Here is a 21,983-nt window from a genome sequence, read left to right as displayed (position 1 = left end):
ACATAAAATAATGTTTAATTTAAAATAATATTGTGTTTGGCTGGGTCTACAGTCAATATTAAATTACAAACTATAAAGTCTAAATGCAAATAAAAACATAGTCAGATATCTGTTTTAGTCTTCGTAAATATGTGCGGAAAAAAATTACATTTAGTACAATGTAAAAAAATGTGGAAAGAAAACCCTGAGAATTCATTGACAGTAGGATATTAAAAACTATATATTAAATTAAAACTATTGATTTTATACATTTTCTATTTACAATAGGTAAAGTAAGTATTGAAAACCTTATAAAATCCTAATAAAATTATATTTTGTTATATTTTAAAATACTTTTATAATTTGTTGTGTTAAAAAAATCATTATTTAATGTTGGCTGTATTTAAGTTTTTAATAACTATACTGGTACAACTCTAGCTGACAGTCTTTAAGACCGTGTTAAAAACTATGATAATTAGTTAACGTCTAATTTACTGTCCTATCCTAACCTAACCTAACATAACCAAATTAATAATATTTAAATATTTTCTTTCATTGTTATGTTTATAATATCGAATACCATTATAGTTTGTAGGAAAAGATCATCGCAAAGCTCACGACCAGTGATTGTAGTCGTCTATCATCGCACCATAGCTTCAACTAACCATAGGTTTACCTAACTAACCTTCTTATGACTTATTAGGACACTTTGAATAAAAAAATCCTGAGTTTCAGGTTGCCGAACTTAAGTGTTTGATTATCAAGTTGATCCTTTGATTGTTGACACCTTAATCCATGCTATGGATGAAGCCCATAGATATGGATAGTCCACGCCTATTTTAAATACATTTCAGGCCGCGTTCCCGGAGGGAAGGCAATTGAGGCTCCTTTATATTGATAGTCGATACTCGACTTGGCCTCAATTGTTCCCCTCGAAGATCAGACCGCTGATAAGACTATTATGTCCTATCCATTATGTTATATCTTTATTATCTATGATGGAGCCATACCCAGCTCACTCGTGTAAACAATTTGAAGCACATAAAAGCGATCAACGAATCTCTATCCATCTTGTAATGATAAAAAACAGAGTGCCCAATTTTAAGTGGAGCTCTCTAGTTTTCATCATTACCAGCTATCCATCGACCGCCGCCCAGAAATACGGATTCCCCGACGGAACGCAACCGCCGCCCGTAACTACAGATAGCGCCGGCCGACGCACGGTAATCCGAACGCGCGCCGCCCGCGGGAAAAACTTAGATTTCCTTATGAAAATAACAAATTACAAGTACAAAAAGTACATATTATTCATAATCAGTGCATTTCAAACTATAAGATGGATACTATCGAACACTTCAAACCTGTAGCTGCATCACAAAACACAGAGAAGTGTCACACGATATTCCAATCGGGACCGGCAAGCATTGTACTACATAAATACAGGCCGCCGACCGCCGCCGTATCATCATTGCAAACCCTACCCACTATCATGGGTAGGCCAACAATTTTAAATAACCACCCTCACCAACTTTCATCCTACTAGTAGAGGCAAAACCCTGGTATAGTTAACGGCATAACCTTCAAAGCAAAGCAAAGCGTATCATCATCATTCTCCCCGCTGAGAAAAAGCGAATAGTGAGCCGGACGGTATTTTAATACCGCCACGAACGGACATTCTACAGTTTGTCCCGGCATATACCCTCCACCACCGCCGCAGTGAGTCGCGAGGTATATATTGTCGTTACGCGTCCACCGTTACTGAGCGCCGCCGTCCGAGCCGAGTCAGCCAGTTCCATCCGACCAACGTACGACCACCAGCGGAACAGATTGTAAAAGGTCCAACACCGTTTGCCGTTTTTTTTTTATCAGCATACAGACATCCGAGCCAAGTCACACTGCTGAAGCCGCCCAGCTGTTCACGCCGGTAATAATTATATTACCGTGCTACTGATCCCGTCATAATGAACACCCGACCAAAAACCGTGAGTTTTATGTTCACGCCTTCCACCCCCCACCCATGTTTTATGTGATCCTTTATTAAACTATTTTATCTGTACACTCGTAAGAGTATAATTAATTAATTCAAAATAAATACTGTACAACAAATTATTAAAATTGTGTCTGTATGAAAAATAATAAGTTTTTGAGAATAAACGCAACAACAATTCAACCAAAAACACCCTGCGTTTAATTTTCATTACAATCTCATATCTCAACCTTCATATTCTCTATGCAAAAAGTAAATTTAAGACAAATTTGTAAATCAATGCACAGTCTCTCTATTGTACTAATATTTGTGATTTCATTAATTTTCAGTATTTTGTATAATTAGATTGGGAAAACATAAGACAATAACATTTACACAAGACTGTGACTAACACAATCATACTTTGATAAAAGTATATGATATAAGTACCTTCTATATTTGAATTAGGTAATCGTTTTTTTTCCCGGTACTCTATTGGTGGACGGCACTTTAACAACGGTCCCTCAACCTACTGAGGCAATCTTGAGGCATTTCCTTTTAGTAAATTAATTAAATCTTCAAACATAACTCTTAATTCAAGAGTTTGTAACTAATACAATCATAATATAATATGAGTATAGTACATTTCGTAATATTTTTTTATAATATTTACTGTTAGTGAAATATTAAGTTTGTATTTCTAATATAATATATGTTATGGTATTTATGGACGACACTTGCACCATGGCCCCTCGATATACTAATGTGGCGACCCGGCACATCTCTTTTAGATAAATGATTAAATACTTAATCAAGTCTTCCAATTTACTAAACATTAATGTTTTGTAGATGATTTGAAGAAAAATTTAAAATTGAAGAGAGACTGTGTGAATTAACAAAATTTGTGGTATGAAATGTTTATTTGAACACCTGTTATAATGTATTATATTGAACTTATAAGTTAATTTTTTATAATGTACTATAGTAAACATTTGATCATTTATTACAATATACGTATATTATACATAGATTTCAAGTATGATTTTTTTAATTTTTTTTTTTGATAGTTACCTACCTACTACAATACAAGACACTTTATTTTTATATTTTGAAGCAATATATATTTTGGATTATTTAGCTCTATATAAACTAAATTTCAGACCCATAGTTTAGTATTTAAAGTTTGTATGATCAAAGTCGTGGAACCAAATTTTATCAGACTCTACTAGAATGTTGTAGTTAAAATAAATTATGAATGTGGAATAACAGTACCTAACCTTCTATTATAATTTGTTATGAATATAATATTTTAAGTAATAACTCAAATTTAGCACTTTTACGGTACTTAATACATTTTCCTAATATTTTAACAGAAATTATGGAGCTAAAAATATAGAAATACCTATATTATGTCACGGTCCATAGTTGATAGTTTTGTTTCATTTATAATAATAATGCTTTTTAATATACTTTTTCATAAATTAATATTTGTTACAGTTGGCTTTTATGATTTGTTTGAACTATTAGTACGTATTTTTTTGGGGAGATCCCTATTATTACAACACCGTTACCAATATGCGTTTTTTTCTGGTTAGTTAATATAATTGCATGTTTTCATGATTTCTTCGTATTTATGCTTATTTTCTTAAAATGTTTTTATATTTTCGGTTCATCCGTTACCTACCTACATACCTACCTACCAAGTGTGTAAATAAAGAATTTTTTGTGTAAACCAATTTGAATTATTATTTATTAATTTAAAAAAATTTAAATTAAAACGTTTTCACTCAGTATTTTTTTGAATATTTTTGAATATTTCAGTGCATATATTTGCCTGTTTTTAGTGCATACATGCAGGCAAATATTTAACACTTTTTCATTGCATTAAATTCACAGCCCTGCTAATTACTTTTGTCCAATCATAATACCTACCACAATTAATGTTAAATGTCAAATTGTCAACAATCAACTGCTTCTTCAACTTGATAACACTTAAGAGGATCAGTGGCGTATTTACGGGGGGGGGGGGGGATATGGGGGAAAATTACATTTTTTTGTTGGTAGGCTTAAACAGATGTGGAATTTATTGCAATTATTTATATGGCCAAGGCTATGATGGGGCCAGTAATATGGCTGGTCGATTTAAAGGAGTACAGACTATTGTGAAATCTAAATACCCCAACGCTATATAATATGTACATTGTGCAGCACATTCGCTGAATTTAGCTTTTTCAACAGCTAGTGGCATAAAACCTATCAGAAATTGTTTGGGGGTGATCGAAAAAGTTTATAATTTTTTCAATACCCCTAAAAGAAATTCTGTTCTTTTAAATACCATACAGAATTCAAATAATGCACCCCAAGTAAAACAACTCAAACGGCTTTGTGCTACTTGTTGGATTCAACGTTATGATTCTGTAAATGATTTTTCTGAACTATTTTCATTTGTTCTCAATGCGTTAGACATTATATCTGATTGGAAAGAATCAACAGATGCTGAAATGCTTCAGAAAGCGTTAAAAGATTCAGAGTTTATGATTTCTTTGATTGTTATAAAGGTTCAGATAATATCTATTTTATATACATTTAGGTACATATATTGTGTTATTTTTAAATTTTGTTTTAGGTATTATTTTCTTATGGACTTCCGCTGTGTAAACAATTGCAAAAAGTTCAAATTGATTTGAAAAAGACAATACTCATAGTAGAAAATGTAATAGCTACTTTAAAATGTATCAGAGAAAATAATGAAATAGAATTCAAAATTATCTATAATAATGTCAAAGTAATCTTTTACTTTAATATACTGTTTAATATTTAAAATAATATTTATAATGTACCTACATCATTAATATACCCCCAAATATTTATTAATATATTACAGAAAATGGCAGATGATGTTGGAATTGAATTGCTAGAGAAAAGAATTTCTTCTAAACAAACACATAGAACTAATCCAAATTTACAAAATCATTCTACCGAACAATACTATCGTGTAACAGTATTTTTACCATATATTGATTACTTTATATCAGAACTTACTGAGCGTTTTATAAATCATAAAAGTATTTTTGAAGGTATAAACTAGTTATTACATATTTTATATTATATTTTCAAAAAAAAATCTCTATTGACATTATATTATTATAAATTATAATATAAGTACAAATACTGAATAGCTATATAAATAACTAATTTGCCAAAGTATTTTATTATTTGATATTTACTGTTATAGGGTTCGATTGCATTTTTAAAACCCAGCCATTGCCACTAGAGATAAATGACCGAGAACAATTTAATAAGTTTGTGAACATATATTCACCCGTTGTAGATAAATTCAATAGCATAGCCGAATTCAATATGTGGAAAACAAAACTAATTACATATAATATCATTCTTAGTTCAGGATTACAGGCATTAGAAATTTGTGATAAAGAATTTTATCCCAACATTTACATGTTGATAAAAATATTTTGTACGCTTCCAGTGTCAACAACAACTCCTGAACGATCATTCTCTAATTTAAAAAGAATTAAAACTTATCTCAGGAATAGTATGAATGAAGTAAATTTGCAGATTTTAAATTATGATATATTATTGAAAGTATTTATAAAATTGTGTATTTCATTGTTATTATAGACTAGACTGAATGGATTGGCTCTATTAGCATGCCATACAGAAACAAAGATTACACCAGATGAAGTCATTGATGAATTGTCTCTGAAAAATAGAAGACTGGAGTTTGTTTTGTAAAATCACTGCAAATAAATGGCTATATGTGCCTATGTGTTATATATACCTATGTAGATAATAGATATCAATGATCAATATAATTATATGATATTTTACATTTTTACAGAACAAATTATTAATTAGCTAAATATTTTATAAATTTATTTCATTGTGTTGATTATTATAAATCTATATTAAGCTATTAATATATTTTTTATTCATTAGATTATTATGTTAAACTTAAAATGCTATTCATTGATTAATATTGTCTTTTAAAATACCTATACTTGATTAGTGATTAAAAATTAGGGATTAGCAAAAAAAAAAAAGTCTTGCATGACTGGTTTCTTTGAAAATGTATTTCTAATTTCTATATCCCCCCCTCAAGAAAATCCTAAATACGCCACTGAAGAGGATGTCAGATTTTTAGCGCACCATTTATTTCTCTCTCTGACCCACGCACAATCATTTTAGTGTTTTATTAATCGTACATTTGGTATGCTACGCGTGGGCCAAGGTGGAAAACAAATAGTGCGCTGACATCCCAACCAGCAACAAGTTTACACGAGTGAGCTGGGTATGGCTCCATCATAGATAATAAAGATATGGATAGGACATAATGGTCTTATCAGCGGTCTTCGAGGGGAACAATTGAGGCCAAATAAAGTATACCTATATCGAGTATCGACTATCAATATAAAGGAGCCTCAATTGCCTTCCCCTCCGGGAACGCGGCCTGAAATGTATTTAACATAGGCGTGGACTATCCATGGTGTCAACAATCAAAGGATCAACTTGATAATCAAACAATTAAGTCCGGCAACCTGCAACTCAGGATCTTTTTATTCAAAGTGTCCTAATAAGTCATAAGAAGGTTAGTTAGGTAAACCTATGGTTAGTTGAAGCTATGGTGATGATAGACGACTACAATCACTGGTCGTGAGCTTTGTGATGATCTTTTCCTACTAACCATCAAGGTATTCGATATTGTAAACATAACAATGAAAGAAAATATTTATCAACTGATTACGTTACGTATTACCTACGTATTCGACATTGTTAACATAACTATTCTACCTTTACACTTTTTCTTCCCCCGTCTCTCACAGCTATATACAGGTTCAGCCACTCTCATTCCACTCCTCCATATGATCGGTATTCTATCTATCCATCTCTTCTTCAGTCTTCTCGCCCCTCATTTCCCCCCTAAATTAACTTCTATAGCCACTCTCACTATCTCTTATCATACAGTGACCGAACCACCTAAACCTATTCTCTCTTGTTTTCACTACAATATGTACACTACCCTTAATTAATTAATTTCTTATTCTATCCTCTTTTGTACCTTAACACCTAACTTATTATTCTCATATCTGCTACCCTCACTCCACTTACCTACCCTAACCTTACATTTCTTTTTCATCTTTCCCTTTCATACACCAAACATTCTGAAATCCTGTTGACCCATTTCCTTATCTTCGCCATATCACACACTTCCTAATTCCTATTCACTCAGTCTCTAGTTACCTACAAGTCATCGTACTTGATTCTCGGTGAAAATATTTAAATATCATTGAGCGAATTCCCTACTCGAAATAATTACTTAAAAAAATAACATACCTCGCCAATTTTCTAATTTTTAACACGACTCTATTGATAGCCGGAATAGTGTTATACCAGTATAATTACAATACAAATATTGAAAAATTTCGGGCAATACATACTTTGATCAATTAACAATAATAAAAAAAAACTTACTGAGAAATAAGAAAATACATACCCCGTGACGGAATCAAAACTGCTACGGAACTTAGTCTTCGAAGCACTGAAACGTTCACACATTTCAATCTGCTTATGATATAATATTATTCCCAGTTTGAAAATTTTCACTGACGAATACCATTTCTGAAATAACACGCATCTTATGCAGTAAAATGTTCAACAATATTCTAATGACCTATTCGTTACAGTCTACAGATATTATATAAACCTACCAATAAATACCTAATATTAATTTTTATTACACAGAGTTTGTATTTTTAAATGTTGTATTCAAGGATTTATAATTTTTATTTTTATACCTAACAAAAATTACATTTATTCACAAGTCAGTAATCAACTAGAACTCGACTACGAGTAAGACAGCGTTTGGATTGTTCGGACTGGCGAATAATTTATTATTATTATACATTGCGCCTTTGGTAGGTAGTAGTAAACGTATATGCTTCTACGTTACTGAGTTAACAGATTTTCCGTGACAATAAAAATTTAATTCAAGTCTAAAAAGTAAGTAAATGTAAGCCCCAAAATAATATGAAAATAAACTAACACAACAATCGCTTAAAAATTAATTTAATTCAAATAATGAGATGAACCTTATTAGACCATTTAAATTTTCCAGAACAAGCCCCCAGTTGGTCGCATGCCAATTTTAACCATAACTAGACCATAAGTTTATAGACATTCTATAATGCATTATCCTGCCGGTGGCCCTAGACACTGTTGGGGAAATAATATTTCTTTAGTAATTAAATTACGATACGAATTATAAGTTACGTAGGTACTTGTCCAATACTAGACTACCAGAATTTAAATTAAAGAATGTGATATACCTAGGTAACCTATCGATCGATTCTAAAACAGAAACTTAACCTAGGTACAAATAATATCATAATATCAAATAGTGAAATGTGAAAATTTGAAGAAAATTTCCTATAGGTATATCCCGTAAAACCCCCAAAATAAAACGTACGTTTGAGGTGTTCTCTTAAAACCCAAATGTTTAATACCCGTATCCCGTATGCGTCGAAAATGTATGTTTCACATTTAACGAAAACTAAAACTATCGTGACGGAACGGAATTACGAAGAACGTATAAGACAAAAATAATCGTCACCAAGTGGTAGGTATAATCTGCTATGTACTTACAAATCATATTAAATAACATTAATCATTATGTATTTTCTTATTTTATTAGGTATAGGTATAAAAACCTACCTTCCTACTTATAAAACCATTGCCTAATCATTGATTTCAAATTTTAAAAATTATTCTACTATAACAATAAATTAACAGTTGTAGGCAAAGTATTATAATTTAAGGTATTTTTCATAATATCTTAATTTTTGTACATCTATAACAACTGGATTTTAAAAACTACTCTACGCCTAGCGAGTATATAAGTTTGTCTGACAATAAATATTTACATTAAGTCTACCGCGTCAACAGAGTAGAAGAACAAAACTTACGTAATTATTTATTATTCCGGCGAAACGCGTTCCCTTCGAGTGTATAATATTGTCTAGTGTCAGAGCTGTGCATCTCCGCCAAGGAAAATGCATAACTCCGATCCAAAAGTTCAGTCTGGATGTATTGAGATTAATGACATTTATAAAAATAGGCACCTAGCTTAATAACCAGAATGGAACGAAATATGTGAGTACGTATTGGAATCGCTGTTCGTCTCAGACGATTGTCATTTGCCATAGATTATTTATAATTATATCCTCACCGTCCTAATCATAGAAAATATATATATGGTCCTAACCGATGGATGATGGATATTTTTACATTATCTTCAAAAAAACATTTATTTGTTTCTATGCGGTAAATTGAATTCAAATTTACAATATAGATAACGGTTTTTTTACTTGGTTTATTAACAAATTCTAATTGATATAAAATAATAATTAAATAAAAATAGTTTTATTGATCCCAATACTTAAAAATAATGTTTCAAATAAAATAATAAAAATAATTTAAGAAATATTTTAAAATAAAAAAACTTCGACAGTAATTCCATATTGGCAAGTGTTGTTTTCTATAGCTGAAAACTGAATAGTTATAGTATCGAACATAATGGGTACGTAAAAAATAGAAATATAAGTAAAATAAATTACCTTTATTTAATTGTATTTAATTGTATTTTAATAAGTTCTTATAAAATTGACTTCAACCCATATAAATGTTCTAATTTCATTTTTCAATTCGTTGATAATATATGAAACGAATTTTTTGCTTGGAAAGCAATGTCATAGAAAATTCAGAAAATGCAGTTTATATTTAAATCCGTGGCCTAATTATAAATAATAATTTCTGATGCATTGATGCTGAAGATTAAGGGGGTGAACAATCAGTCGTAACGAAATCGAACATCTTAAACACTTAATATAAACAATTTTTCACACACGCGTCATGGTATGAAAATAAAAAATATTTATAATTCATATTTATACCGATTTTCTACCGATTTATGCCGATCTTCTATATTAATAATAATTATAAATATATAGCAATAACAAATCATTTTTGAATAGCGGCCCACCGGGAAAGTTCCCAGTATCCCGCCGGCTCAGTCCGCCCCTGGTTCATATTGTAACCAAAAAATCTATTATAAACACAGTTACTTTTTACAGATATTATAAGTTAAAATTTGGACGAAATTACATATTAAAACCAAGAATAACGATTTTTAGTTATTTTGTTGTAATTTAAAAATAGTAGGTATTCGCGGATTTATGAAACTTTTAGAGTAATATTATTATAATATATATACACGATGACACTTTCAAATGTAATTTTTTAGGCAAAAATGACTTTATCCTACTATATTGTATATACTAATGCCTAATAATAAAATAAATTACTTTAATCTCAATATTATTTATTAGTTAACGATGTCTTTGCTCAGAATCGTTTTTCGTTTGTTCGTTTTGTATTTTAATAATTTATCCATGGATATATTATTATTACTAATAATTATAGTAGGTGTGTTTGTTCTATTTCATTAATTTATTTAATACTATACCAATAAATGTATACGTCCATAATCCCTATGATATAGAATATAGATATTAGGTGAACAATAGAAGTTAAGTATGTGACACTAAATTAATAGTTACCTATAACTTATAACGTTGTATTTGGAAAAAAAATTACCAGTTATTAATTAAAATTGTATCTTATGACTATTATCAGTTATAAGCTATAACATATATTTCTATAAATTAAACCAAAACATATATATATTAAGTACCTTATATAGGTAAGCTCCTATTAATTATAATTATTCTACGAACAGGGACTGGAAAAACGACGACGACGTTTATATCTCGCGTATTTTATACATTTCTAACTAAAATATGCGCATACAACACTTGGATAGCACATTTTTCGTGACATTAAATATTTATTTTAAGTCTTAAAAGTAAATTTAAGCCCCAAAAGAATATAAAAACAAACTTACTTTAATTATCAACTCTTTCGGCGGAATCCGTGACGTGTGTGAACTGTGACACCCATGAGGAAACGCCCCAGATTACAGAACTTAGAATATTGTAATTTATGAAAAATAAAATTATACGAAACGCAGTAAGTTTTTTGCTCAAATTTTCGTTGCTTATTGAAATTTTAGAATTTTTAATCGACTGTGTCTTCTGCAACGACTTTGAGATTTGCCATAGATAAATAAATAAATGATATAGATATTATACTAGGTACGTCAATATGATGAATCCACGGATATAATATAATGCAACTTTTTATATCAAAGAGTTCCGTGTTAAGGACCAATTCGTCTATTGAAATTTGATATGACAATAAAACCAAAATAGTTTATAATTTTGAATTTGAATTATAATAATATGATATAAGTATTATTTAAATTATTATTTTAGTTTATCAATTTAATTATTGATTAAGGTGGTGAATAGATATCAGAAGCACAAGAATTTTTTTATAAGAGTATATTGTATTTTATGAATTATTAAATAAAAATGTGATTACTGGATTTTAGAGTTAACATAAAGCCAAACGTATACAGTAAATTCATCAAATACCATAATACCAACTAGATTTCTGAAACTCTAAGTATATAATTTTAGATTCTGAGCGGATCGATGACTGTATTAATTTTATAATGATGTGTTCTTTATTTTTTTTAAATTTTTAAATTATTTGTATTTATTTGTTAATAATAATTAAAACTTAAATATTAGCAGTAATCTTGTTCCTTTCACAAAATGTTTTTTAATTATTTTTAATTTAATTTACATTTATACGTTTGGCATTTATCCCAAAGTGATCTCTTAATTCAATTATGAATTTAATAGTTACATTCTCGGTTACATTAATTGGATTATAAATTAGAATAAACTAAAGTTTCCAGCTTCTACTACAACATTATTTTATATTTTATTTTATGTTTTTAATTTTTTAAATGCAGTCTGCACCTTGTGTTGGTGATTTTATACGTAATATAAAAAATGTATACTAGTGATGAGTAGGTTAGGTTACCTACCTGATTGTTTAATCAAATTATTTACACGATTTCAATAAAAAAATATCTATGAAGTAAAACATCCGCATTTCTATTAACTATAAATTCATAATTGTATGAGCTATACATGTTACATATATTTTTCGAAAAAATTATTTGTGTATTGTTATATTATATTATAATGAAATTAATAATTATAGTAAAATATATAATTGCAAGACATTTAATACCTATATCTATAGCCATCTATAGGGTATAAACTACACTAAAAAAGCTGTAAGTATGCTAATAAAATATATGGGGTGTATAATGTATTTATGTATATAAAAATATAAAATATAAAGATTAATTATATTATATTGTTTTAAATATATCGCGCAAACCTAAAGTGATACCCGGCGTATAGTATAACATGCAAAAAGTTGCGTATTAAACTTAACTAACCTATAACGAAGACGTTCTCGCGTATTTTATACATTGCGCTTTTGGGATTAAACTTATAAATGCTTCTACGTAACCCAGTTAACAGATTGTCCGTGGCAATAAATATTTAATTTAAGCCTAAAAAGTAAATGTAAAATAGTAATAATATGAAAACAAACTTACGCGTAACCATCGACTCTTCCGGTGAAACCTAGCTAGAGTGCCGCCGTCGCCGAAGAAACTATCTTTATCCATCTTCATCTCGTTCTGAACTGAAACTTGATAGTATCAAAATATTTTATGAAAATAACCTGAATACCTGATCATAACGAAATGTGTGAGTTTGTGTTAGAACTTACATTATAATGTATACGGCTCATAACTGTCGGACTCGGTCTATATCGATGGCTTATTACTTATTTGTTCACTGAAATTATTAAAATTGTTTATCGTCGCCGACGAATGTCGACAATTGACGATTGCCATAGATATTATAAAATATATTATTTACTATGATAAATCCATAGAACTTTATATTATACTAAGTATCTATACAGTCTATTGATAAATATTAAATCGTATGTACTTTTACAGAAAGTACTTTGTGATCAGCAATGTACCTATTCTGGTTATCTATTTCAGTTATAGTTTGCATGCCAAATGACTACCGGGATTTAAATAAAAAAATGTGATTTATAGGTAATCTATTGGCTATTGATCTATTATAAAATAGAAATTTAACCTATACCAATAATATCACGTTTTAACAAAATCAATTTTAGTTTTTGGTGTAACTTTAAGTCAAATGATCGTAGATAGCTAAGGTACATGCAATTTCCCCTGATTGTTTATAATAGCATTTTCTATACACCACCAAAATATTTTGACTTGTTTTGGCTGTTTGCGGGCATTTTCAGTTTCCATTTTTTTTAGTTTTATTTTCTATAAATGTCAATAAAGTTTTAGTAGTGGGGTCAAAAAGCATGAACATTTAATAAAAGGCTCCTGATATATTGTTACAATAACAGGTGAAATTTTTTAAAATAAATAGGCACAATTTATGAACTTTAAAATTGAAAAATGATATTTCAACTTATGTAGCTAAGGTTTGAAGTTCCACGTAAATAGATTATTCTGTAACCAAAAAATCTAAAAAATTTTTTTTGAAAAAACACAGTTTTTCTTATACCTAGTTATTTTATATTTTTATAATCAAATTGGACGAAATCAGATATTTAAACAAAGAAGAACGATTGTAGTTCGTGCTATACCTATTTTAAAAATATTATTCGTGGGTAATTGAAACGACTAAAATATATTATTATATACAAATATGACAATAAACAAATAATAATAATTCAACTTAACCGTATCTATTCATACGTTGCAGATCACAAAGATTTCTGTAAAAGAACACACAATTTATCAATTGACCATATAGGTACTGAGTATTATATAAGTTTAATGGATTTATCATAATATACCTAATATATTTTGTATCATTTATGATAATCGCCAATAATTATCGACATTAGTCGGGAACGATTAACAATTCTTTGATAATTTCGGTGAACAAAAAAATAAAATGAGCCAACAATAGACGGACAGTTTGTTAAGCAGTAGGAATATATAATATTAAAATATAAGTTTATACCACGAACTCGCACATTTGAGTGCGTTCAGGTTATTTTCATAAAATAAATACTTTCAAGTTTCAGTTCAGAGTACTTTTTAAACTTGAATTATATATTTATTGCCACGGACAATCTTTTTACTGGATGACGTATCGTCATCTGGTATGTGGTGATGGAATCACTAGAAAAAATTATGTAAATAAAAATTTAAAAAACAACAAAATACCTAGGTACTCAATTTGAAGCTTCTAACGCAAAGACCATACTGTGGCATCCACTCACTTCCGTCGCAAGATACCTAGATTGCATTGCTATACACAATATATGAATTATGTAGGTATCCTAGCTGGGCCCTATCTAGTTGATGTTATGAACTGTGAATTATTGCTTGTCAATGAATGGTTTTATAGAATGACACACAGAGTTTAAAATCACGATAATTATTATATGATAAAAATAAAATAAATCAAACATTTAATAATTTTAATATATTTTTCTTAATCAATTATATAACATACATTTTATCTATGTCATTATAGGACCATCAAGAACAGGTTTATCCACAAATTTCACGGACAAATCTTGAGATGTACCTTCAAGTTCTAATATCACTAGTGTATTGGCATAAGGTGATGGTTTTAAAAAAGGAGCTGGCACATAAAGTGTAACTTGAGGTCCACCAAGTGGCCAATACCGACCAAGGTTTACATTGCTTAAAAACACTACACCCTGTAAATATCGAATATTATTTTTTAAATTGTAAATATGTGGATAAAAGTCGACTTAACAGTATTAACTTGTAAGAACACACCTTTGTCCAGCCTGAAGTGTCCAAATAAGTGTCTAAACATTTTGTATAGTTAACTGTTAATGTAAACTGTGTTTTATAAAATGCTGGTAATTTAACACTGTTGACGTTTTCAACTGATTTGATTGAAGAAATCCATGATGTACCATTCAAAGAATATGCAGTCATTTTCCAAGGGCTTAATATTTTATTTCCGAGAATCACTTGATCAAAAATTCCCTAGAAAATATAATTAGTATTATTTTACATACAATATTTTATACTCAGTTGGTAGTTAAAATAAATATAATACAATCTAATTTAGTGATTGTAAATATTACCACTTTTGTTTCTAAAAAGGTAATGTAACCACTCGCCAGTCTGTACACAATTTATCAAATATTAACTTCTATGATAACTGGTAAGCATTATATTATACTATAATACTATAGTATACTATTATAAATTATACTATTTCAGTCTCAGACCATGAATAAAATAATTTATAGTCAGCTATTATTACCTTCCTATCTTCAATTAAGTCTCCAAAATTCATCCTTCCCTGATTCTCAATTAAAATGCTTAGGTTTTGAACAGTACGGTTAATGTTTAAGCTTATTGTAGTATTAGCTTTCAACCGATTCATAGTACCCACTGTACCTAAAAAAAAATTTGAACACTCATGTTTCTAAAACTATAACTGCAATGTAACTCTACTTGATCCAGGTAAATGATTGCTCGATCTCTAACCGTGTTCACAGTTAGGTTTACTAGATTTTCAACATTTTTTTGATCATCTGTTAATGTTGTTTCATACATTACAAAACCAGTGTTAATATCTAAGTCCTCAAACGGTAAAGGAACATCACTGATCACTGGTTTAATACGTTGAGCAACCTTTTCAAATATGCTAACCAAAGGTCTTAAATAGAATTTTCCATAGGCACCTTTGGGTGCGGAATTTGGTGATATCTCGTTTGTCACAGCATATATTTCTTAAAAATAATTAATTAATAAACTGTATATGTATATTGGATAGTTAACTGTTATTAAAACTCACGGCTTCTTCAAGTGTCTGTTTAATTTTGAAATACTTTTCTGTAGGGTCTACAGCTTCATCCAATGGAGCATTATAATCGTATGAGGTCAACTGTGGTAAGTATCCAATACTTTCTTTGGTGTCATTTGTATTCGCTCCCGATGTGAATCCAAAATTTGTACCTCCGTGAAACATATAAAAGCTAAACGAAGCATTCATTGCCAACATTATACTTTCATTTGTTTTACAACATCGATGGGGTTGACTATAGATACTGATTCTTGCCAATGAGTTAACCAACCGGGATAGAACTCTGAGTTCACTAGTGGACCTCCTTTTTGAACCTTTCTCATGAAGTCAAAACATTGGGAAGCTAAAACAAACATATAAAAATATACTATAATTCAAATCTGCAATAAATTTAATATTTATTAATTCAATTTTATAAATTGGCACGTCTTTCAGTGTTTTGATGATATTTTTAAATTTTTTCACACACCAAATAATCTACTTTGACTTTTTGTAATACTAACCGTTTGATGAAATTCCAAAATCTACAGTTGCGTATACTTCTGGAATAACGCCACAGTCAAAGTATGACTGACCACATCCATCAATTGTAAAAAGCACAGCCTTATTTTCTATATAACTCCTAAATAAATCACGTATCCATAATTTATACCCAGAATCGAAGGCATAAAAACTTCCATACTCATTTTCTACCTAATGAAATTTATATATATTTTTTTCATCCTTGATTGACAATAGAACATTAAAGATATCTACCAGGCAATCAGAAAAAAATTCCCAAAATATTAAAAAAATAATTTCTGAAAAAATTTCTAACGCTGTATAAGAACAAATAAATGTGGAATTGTGAAAATACAAAAACAAAAATGATTATATATACTTACTCGTTATTAGTTATTACTTGTTAAATTCCTGTTCGGTTTTTAATGTAGTATTAAAATATAATTTTGATCTGAAACATCATATTATGATTCAAGTTATTAACTTTGCTTATTAAAACTGCTTAGTACTGCTTACTTTCAACTTTTATCACTATTTTGTCACTAAGTCAATAACGTTCCGAAAAGTGCAAAAACTAGGATTTACCACATTGTGACTAAAGTGATGAGTACTGACTGTTTTAAAACACTAATACCTTAAATATATCATTAACATTAATTTAAATATCACAGTTGGATTAATTTATTTATACCTTAACGGAACCAGTACCGGTTTTTCAAATTTTCCTCAATTCTATAAAATTTGGAAATTATTACGAAGTTCAAACTAAAATGTCCCGAAACTTAAACAGAAAAAACTATTCAAAATATTTAGTTCATTAAAGAATGATTACAGTACTAAAAATGTTTAAAAAATTCGGCTAGAGTTAAAATTATAAAAAAAAATTGAAGGAAGGTGTTGGCGCCCGCCGGCAAATGCATTTTAGAATACAAAAAAAAATTTATATAAATTATATTGTTGGAATACACATTACAAACATCAAACTAAAATCTCCAAAATGTTAAACAGAAAAAACTATTCAAAATATTTAGTTCATTAAAGAATTATTCAAAGGGTACCAGATTGTTAATGTTTAAAAAATTTGGCTAGAGTTAAAATCATAAAAAAAAAATTGAAGGGAGGTGTTGGCGCCCGCAGGCAAATTGATTTTAGAAAACAAAAATAAAAGTTTGGAAAAAATTTGACAGTAGAAACACACATTACGAAGTTCAAACTAAAATGCCCCGAAACTTAAACAGAAAAAACTATTCAAAATATTTAGTTCATTAAAGAATGATTATTCATGGGGCACCAAATTATCAATTTTCAAGTCAATACAAATTATTCAACTAGAGTTACAGTACTAAAAAAAAAAATTGAAGAGAGGTGTTGGCGCTGTAGTAAACCCAAAAGCCATTATACTATTTTAAATAAAATAAGTAAAATAATAAATTATACATAGTATAATTTATGAGTAGAAACGTAGGTATTAATATAATCCTAAATAACATAATCCTAAAGGGCTAAGTAGATTGCGCACATCTGTTGGTCACTATGTAGCGTACTGTAAAAGAGGGCCTAACAATTGGGAATTATTTGATGACACTATCAAAAAGTCAAAAGCAGTCAATCAAAATACAGTTGTATTGTGTGAGCTTCTGATTTATACAGTATAATAAAATAAATTATCAAAGCATTTGTATACCATAAAATGTACAAATAAAACATTTTGATTAACTGAATTCAAATTGTATAGGTACTACATTAAAATAACTTGACAATATATTGTTATCTATTTAAAAAAATTCCAACCTCCAAGTGTAACCAATTTTAAAAAATAAAATTTAATAAGATTGTTTACGAAATTTCTATTAAACGTTTGAAAAACTCTGTGTAAAGTTCTAATAAATACTTAAATATAATACTGCAGAAGTGTAATGAGTGGGGAATAAAATACTTCATACCTGTACTTATACAATAGGTGCCTATACCAATGGAGGTATTTTATGATTCAATACCAGCTTCAGCTGCCTGAGAAGAGGCCGAAAACTTATTAAATTGGGATAATAAAGCAAAATTATATGTTGATTTTGATTCAACGTGGATGCGTCTGAGTAAAACTAAAGTTAAATTAATTAAAATATCAAATGGGGAACTTTATTTCAAAATTTTCTTAACCAGAAATTACGTTTCGAAAACCTTTAATTTAAAAATATAAACTTGGTGCAACTCGAATTTAACTTTGTACACAGTTTTGTATTATTACCAAAATTAAAATCTTAGATTTAAAAAGAAAAATTTTTACGAATTCTCAACTCAAAATAATTTGCTAACTTCCGTGATTTTTGAACTTTAAATGCTTATAAAAAAAAAACTGTGACTAAATATTTTTAATATTTTTCATCTACCTTTGAAACAATATACTAGGAGCCTTCTATTACATTTTCAAGCTTTTTTAACCAACAAATAAAATTTTATTGACATTTCTAGAAATAAAACTAAAAAATAATGGAAAATGAAAATTTAATAAATAAAAAAGTTTAGATGGTGGAGTGAAGTGGTACGCGGGGTTACCCCACAAAATGTTTATCCACTACTCCGCTTGTCTATACTTATAACTCATAAAATACTCGTTCTAAATTCAATTTTTATGAATCAAGACTTAGAAAAATATTCTGCTTTGGAATATGTAATGAAATCTTTATGTTGTCATTCAAAAAAGTAAAAACCTTAAAAATTATAAGGATAAAAAATATTTAAAAATATAATTTTTTAATAAAAACATTGGTTTATTAACAACTTGAAACTATGTAAAAAAATATTTTCAAAAACATTTATACTTTTTGAAATAATAAGTGTTCAATGATAAAAGAATCACCCGGTATAATATATTATACTATTATATAAAACAAATATAGATTTCTATTGCCTTTTAAACTCAATTAATTATTATTTTTTTATTTTAAAATATTTATTTTTAAGTCAAAAAAAATGAGATGTCAAAATTCCTACACAGTAAAAAAAAGGTGAGTACTGGATAGTACCTATGTTAGATTTTATAATTATAATTTAATATTTCTTTGTGAAAATACATTAACTACCTACCTATGCGATTTATATTAGATTTTATAACCGACATTGAACATATAATTATTTAATTATCAATGTGTAGGTATTATAATTATGTGATTTTTTTCTTGTGTGGGAACTTACATTCGCCCGAAAATTCGTATGCCACGATATGCATATAGTGCACTGAATTTCGTTATAACAATTTTTAGATTTACGGGGCTGCTGGCGAGACGCGCAAAATAGGCGATCGGGGTTTGTTCGCGAACCAGACACGTGCGAATTTCGGGGTATATCGTGCAAATTCGTGCTAATGACGTGCTAAATATTGGCATAAACAGTTTTTTGATTTTCGCAAAATTTCCATTTTGGGCGGTGCTGGCGAGACGCACGAAATAGTCGAACGTGGTTTGTTCGCGAACCAGACACGTGCGAATTTCCGGGTATATCGTGCAAATTCGTGCTAATCACGTGCTACATTTTGGTATATCGAGTTTGTTATTATTTTTAATTTTTCACGTTGGGTGGTGCTGGTGATACGTCTCTCCAGCACCGCACATCATTTTTTGTCATAGAGTTGTATACTTTGTCATGCAAACTTTGGCGATAGTCATGCAAATTCATGCTAATTACATGCTAATTTCCTGTAAAAAAAAATTGTAAAATTTTTGAATGGGTGGTGCTGGAGAGACGTTCGTATATTTACATGGATTGTAAAAAGTTGATAAAAAACATAGGATATGAAGAAAATGTACCATTAACAAATATTATATTAAACGAGCTTAGAGCCTTCAGATTAGGTACTGTCTGTAGACTGTAGAAAAACACATCATATTGTTCACCAAATCTGTATGTATTAAAAATGACTCACCTTCAACAGTTCTTATTTCACGATTATTCATAGTTTCAATCACTTCAATAGGATTTTTTGGAAGTGAAGGTATGCATTTTCTACGTTCTCGATGTATACTTAAATATTTCACAGTTTGTTTTAAAAAATGTTTCATTTTGATAAATAACTAAGTCATTTTCTCATTCTCCAGCTACGATTTTGAAATTAGCCGTTATTCGCATCATTACGCGTACCTATACAAGATGGATTATCATCAATTAGCGATAACATTTGTATACAGGTATTTCATATAATATTTATATTTTTGATATTATTTATATATTTTTAGACTACCTACACTGGCGGAATCGATAAAGCTTTATCCCCAAGTATAAAAAGATCCGACTGAATCGATGAAACCCTGACTTTATTATATGCCGCCAGAGAAAAGGAAGGGTAAAAAAGAGCCTCTGCCGTCAAAAAATAATCTAGTTCCCAGGCTCACGATAACCTTTTGATAAAGCCGCCTAACACTCGTCAGCAAGTCCATTGTCCGTGTCATTCCTTAATTCAGTGCATGAGCACAAATCACCTAAGTTGTTACTAACAACCTCCCAATACCGAATACTACGAGTGACAACTGGACTTCTTATAACTAGCACTGTAAAAGATACTTTTAAAAAGTAGGTATCGTTTCAAGACACAGATAGGTAGGTACTTATTTTTAAAAGTATTTAAAATATGTATCTGAATACTTGGAAAAAAAGAATTTAAGTACAAAACATTTTTTTTTAAATGTGTTTTACCTTAGCCTAATGATTTTATAGATAAATAATTGAATCATTAGTAAACTGAATACATTTTTATTTTAGCACTATCTAGTTTTAAATATTAAAAAAATATAATAGGACCAGCACGATACAAATTACGTATTGATACTTGATGCTTATAAGCAGTGGTTAAAGTGGGAAAAATGTTGAGGGACTTAAGTCACCAAAAATTGAGGAGCGTTCCCGAGCTCTTCCAAAGTCTATATCTAATCAAACTTTTTAAAGAAACCCCTTTTAAAACAAAAAAGTACACCATAGGTACCACCAAAAACAAAAATCGAAAACTTACCAACTATAAGTAACTATATAATATTATTTATTAGTCATTACTCATTAGGTACTATGCATCGTTCATCATTATCACACTATCACAGCCATTCTCAATATCACATCAATTATTGATTAATGCTCTAATATTATATTAGAGCATTAAATATTTAAATATCAATAGTATTATGAATTATGATTTATGATTATGTTATATTAAAGGCCTTATTGTGTGTCTCGCTGACCGGTATTGCCGCGTTCCGGCGTTTGTGTTTCTACGTACAGCCCGTATAATACGTGTTACCAGGCTATCTATACGAGCGACCGTGTATCTTTAACTAGACACCACTACAATATTAGTCACTATAATTTATCATTTAATAATTCACTTATCGCACGCGTCCTTATCATCAGAAACGTGGAGATTATTGGCGTGAAATAAAATACGTTTAAATTCGGTGATTAATCGATGTGTGTGTGTGTGCATGAGCCATTTAATAAATTACTAAAATTTAATAGCGTCCCCCCGGACTTTGTAGACTTAAATTAAAGGGGACGCATAATCTTACCATAAATAAGAAGGGGTAATAAAAAATATGCTTATTGTACAAAAAAATGATTTATAGATCATTTATGAC

General features: G+C 29.4%; 2 protein-coding genes across 2 annotated transcripts; one reads left to right on the top strand and one right to left on the bottom strand.

The window, feature by feature from the left end:
• Positions 1–4,347: 4,347 nt before the first annotated feature.
• LOC132942150 (52 kDa repressor of the inhibitor of the protein kinase-like) lies at positions 4,348–5,975 on the top strand. The gene is made up of 5 exons (XM_061010458.1): positions 4,348–4,503; positions 4,572–4,730; positions 4,830–5,022; positions 5,181–5,509; positions 5,585–5,975. The coding sequence occupies exons 1-5, from the start codon at positions 4,447–4,449 to the stop codon at positions 5,696–5,698; spliced, it is 852 nt and encodes a 283-aa protein (XP_060866441.1). The 5' UTR covers positions 4,348–4,446; the 3' UTR covers positions 5,699–5,975.
• Positions 5,976–14,507: 8,532 nt separating this feature from the next.
• On the bottom strand, positions 14,508–20,318 carry LOC132940588 (beta-galactosidase-like). The gene is given in 8 exon segments (XM_061008314.1): positions 14,508–14,740; positions 14,823–15,038; positions 15,322–15,458; positions 15,500–15,793; positions 15,843–16,068; positions 16,071–16,210; positions 16,371–16,556; positions 20,288–20,318. Coding segments are annotated over 8 exon segments (1,434 nt in total). The 3' UTR covers positions 14,508–14,536.
• Positions 20,319–21,983: the final 1,665 nt, after the last annotated feature.

This window comes from Metopolophium dirhodum, chromosome 3, assembly GCF_019925205.1.
Source record: "Metopolophium dirhodum isolate CAU chromosome 3, ASM1992520v1, whole genome shotgun sequence".
NCBI lineage: Eukaryota > Metazoa > Arthropoda > Insecta > Hemiptera > Aphididae > Metopolophium > Metopolophium dirhodum.
This window is presented reverse-complemented; position numbering and strand designations above follow the sequence as displayed.

What these genes read in the sequence shown, in the direction of transcription:
- LOC132942150 (XM_061010458.1), top strand. Translation starts at nt 4,447, where the DNA reads ATGCTTCAGAAAGCGTTAAAAGATTCAGAGTTTATGATTTCTTTGATT. An exon ending in TTTCTTTGATTGTTATAAAG is followed by an intron (nt 4,504 to 4,571) that starts GTTCAGATAATA and finishes ATTTTGTTTTAG; the next exon opens with GTATTATTTTCTTATGGACT. An exon ending in TTATCTATAATAATGTCAAA is followed by an intron (nt 4,731 to 4,829) that starts GTAATCTTTTAC and finishes AATATATTACAG; the next exon opens with AAAATGGCAGATGATGTTGG.